Below are 606 nucleotides of genomic sequence, written 5' to 3'. Positions count from 1 at the left end.
GTGTCCCAATCCGACAGCGGAATCCAAGTCGTGTCCGAGGCTCAGTCCAGCACCTAGAGCGTGTCCTAATCCATCACTGAGGCCGTGTCCTACGCCACCCACAACACCAGCACCGTGGAGGCCACCCACGCCCTCAAGGACGCCTGTATTTGGGGCGTAATGCCGAGTCTCGGAGGCAAGGGCGAGGGCCGCCAGGGAGACCACGAGCACTGCCGCCGTCACTGAAGACTTTTCACTGACCTGAAACGATGATACCAAATGAGAGAGTGGAACATAAAATATATCCAACCTCAACACAATTATATAAATATATTCTTTGCGATAATCTATAAAGATGAAATCATCAATTTAAACTTACCATCTCTGTAGGAAGGTTGGAGGCGTAGGAGTTAGACCTTTAGCTTGGGCGCGAAGGCAGATTGTGGCGAAGTGTTTCCTTGACGAAGATTATATAGAAGGCAGTCTAGGCTCCGCCGATTGCTGGACGCGCGGGGGAATCCGCTGGTCTCCTGTGACGTCATCGGCGTCGTCTCAGAGGTCGGGGGTTGCCAGATTGCAAAATAATTGATGCTTTTTTAGACGCCTCTGGAAAGAAGGTGATTGCCA

General features: G+C 51.5%; 1 protein-coding gene across 1 annotated transcript in view; it reads right to left on the bottom strand.

The window, feature by feature from the left end:
* Window positions 1-446, bottom strand: part of LOC119592820 — a 749-nt gene extending 303 nt beyond the window's left edge. The window contains exons 1-2 of the mRNA XM_037941726.1: window positions 359-446; window positions 6-240 (exon numbers count right to left, since the gene is read on the bottom strand). Coding sequence (XP_037797654.1) covers window positions 6-240; window positions 359-361 — 238 coding nt within the window. The 5' untranslated portion in view covers window positions 362-446. The remainder of the gene's footprint in view (window positions 1-5; window positions 241-358) is intronic.
* Window positions 447-606: the final 160 nt, after the last annotated feature.

Source organism: Penaeus monodon, chromosome 31 (assembly GCF_015228065.2).
Source record: "Penaeus monodon isolate SGIC_2016 chromosome 31, NSTDA_Pmon_1, whole genome shotgun sequence".
NCBI lineage: Eukaryota > Metazoa > Arthropoda > Malacostraca > Decapoda > Penaeidae > Penaeus > Penaeus monodon.
The sequence above is the reverse complement of the archived record's forward strand: the minus strand, read 5'-3'. Positions and strand labels throughout refer to the sequence as shown.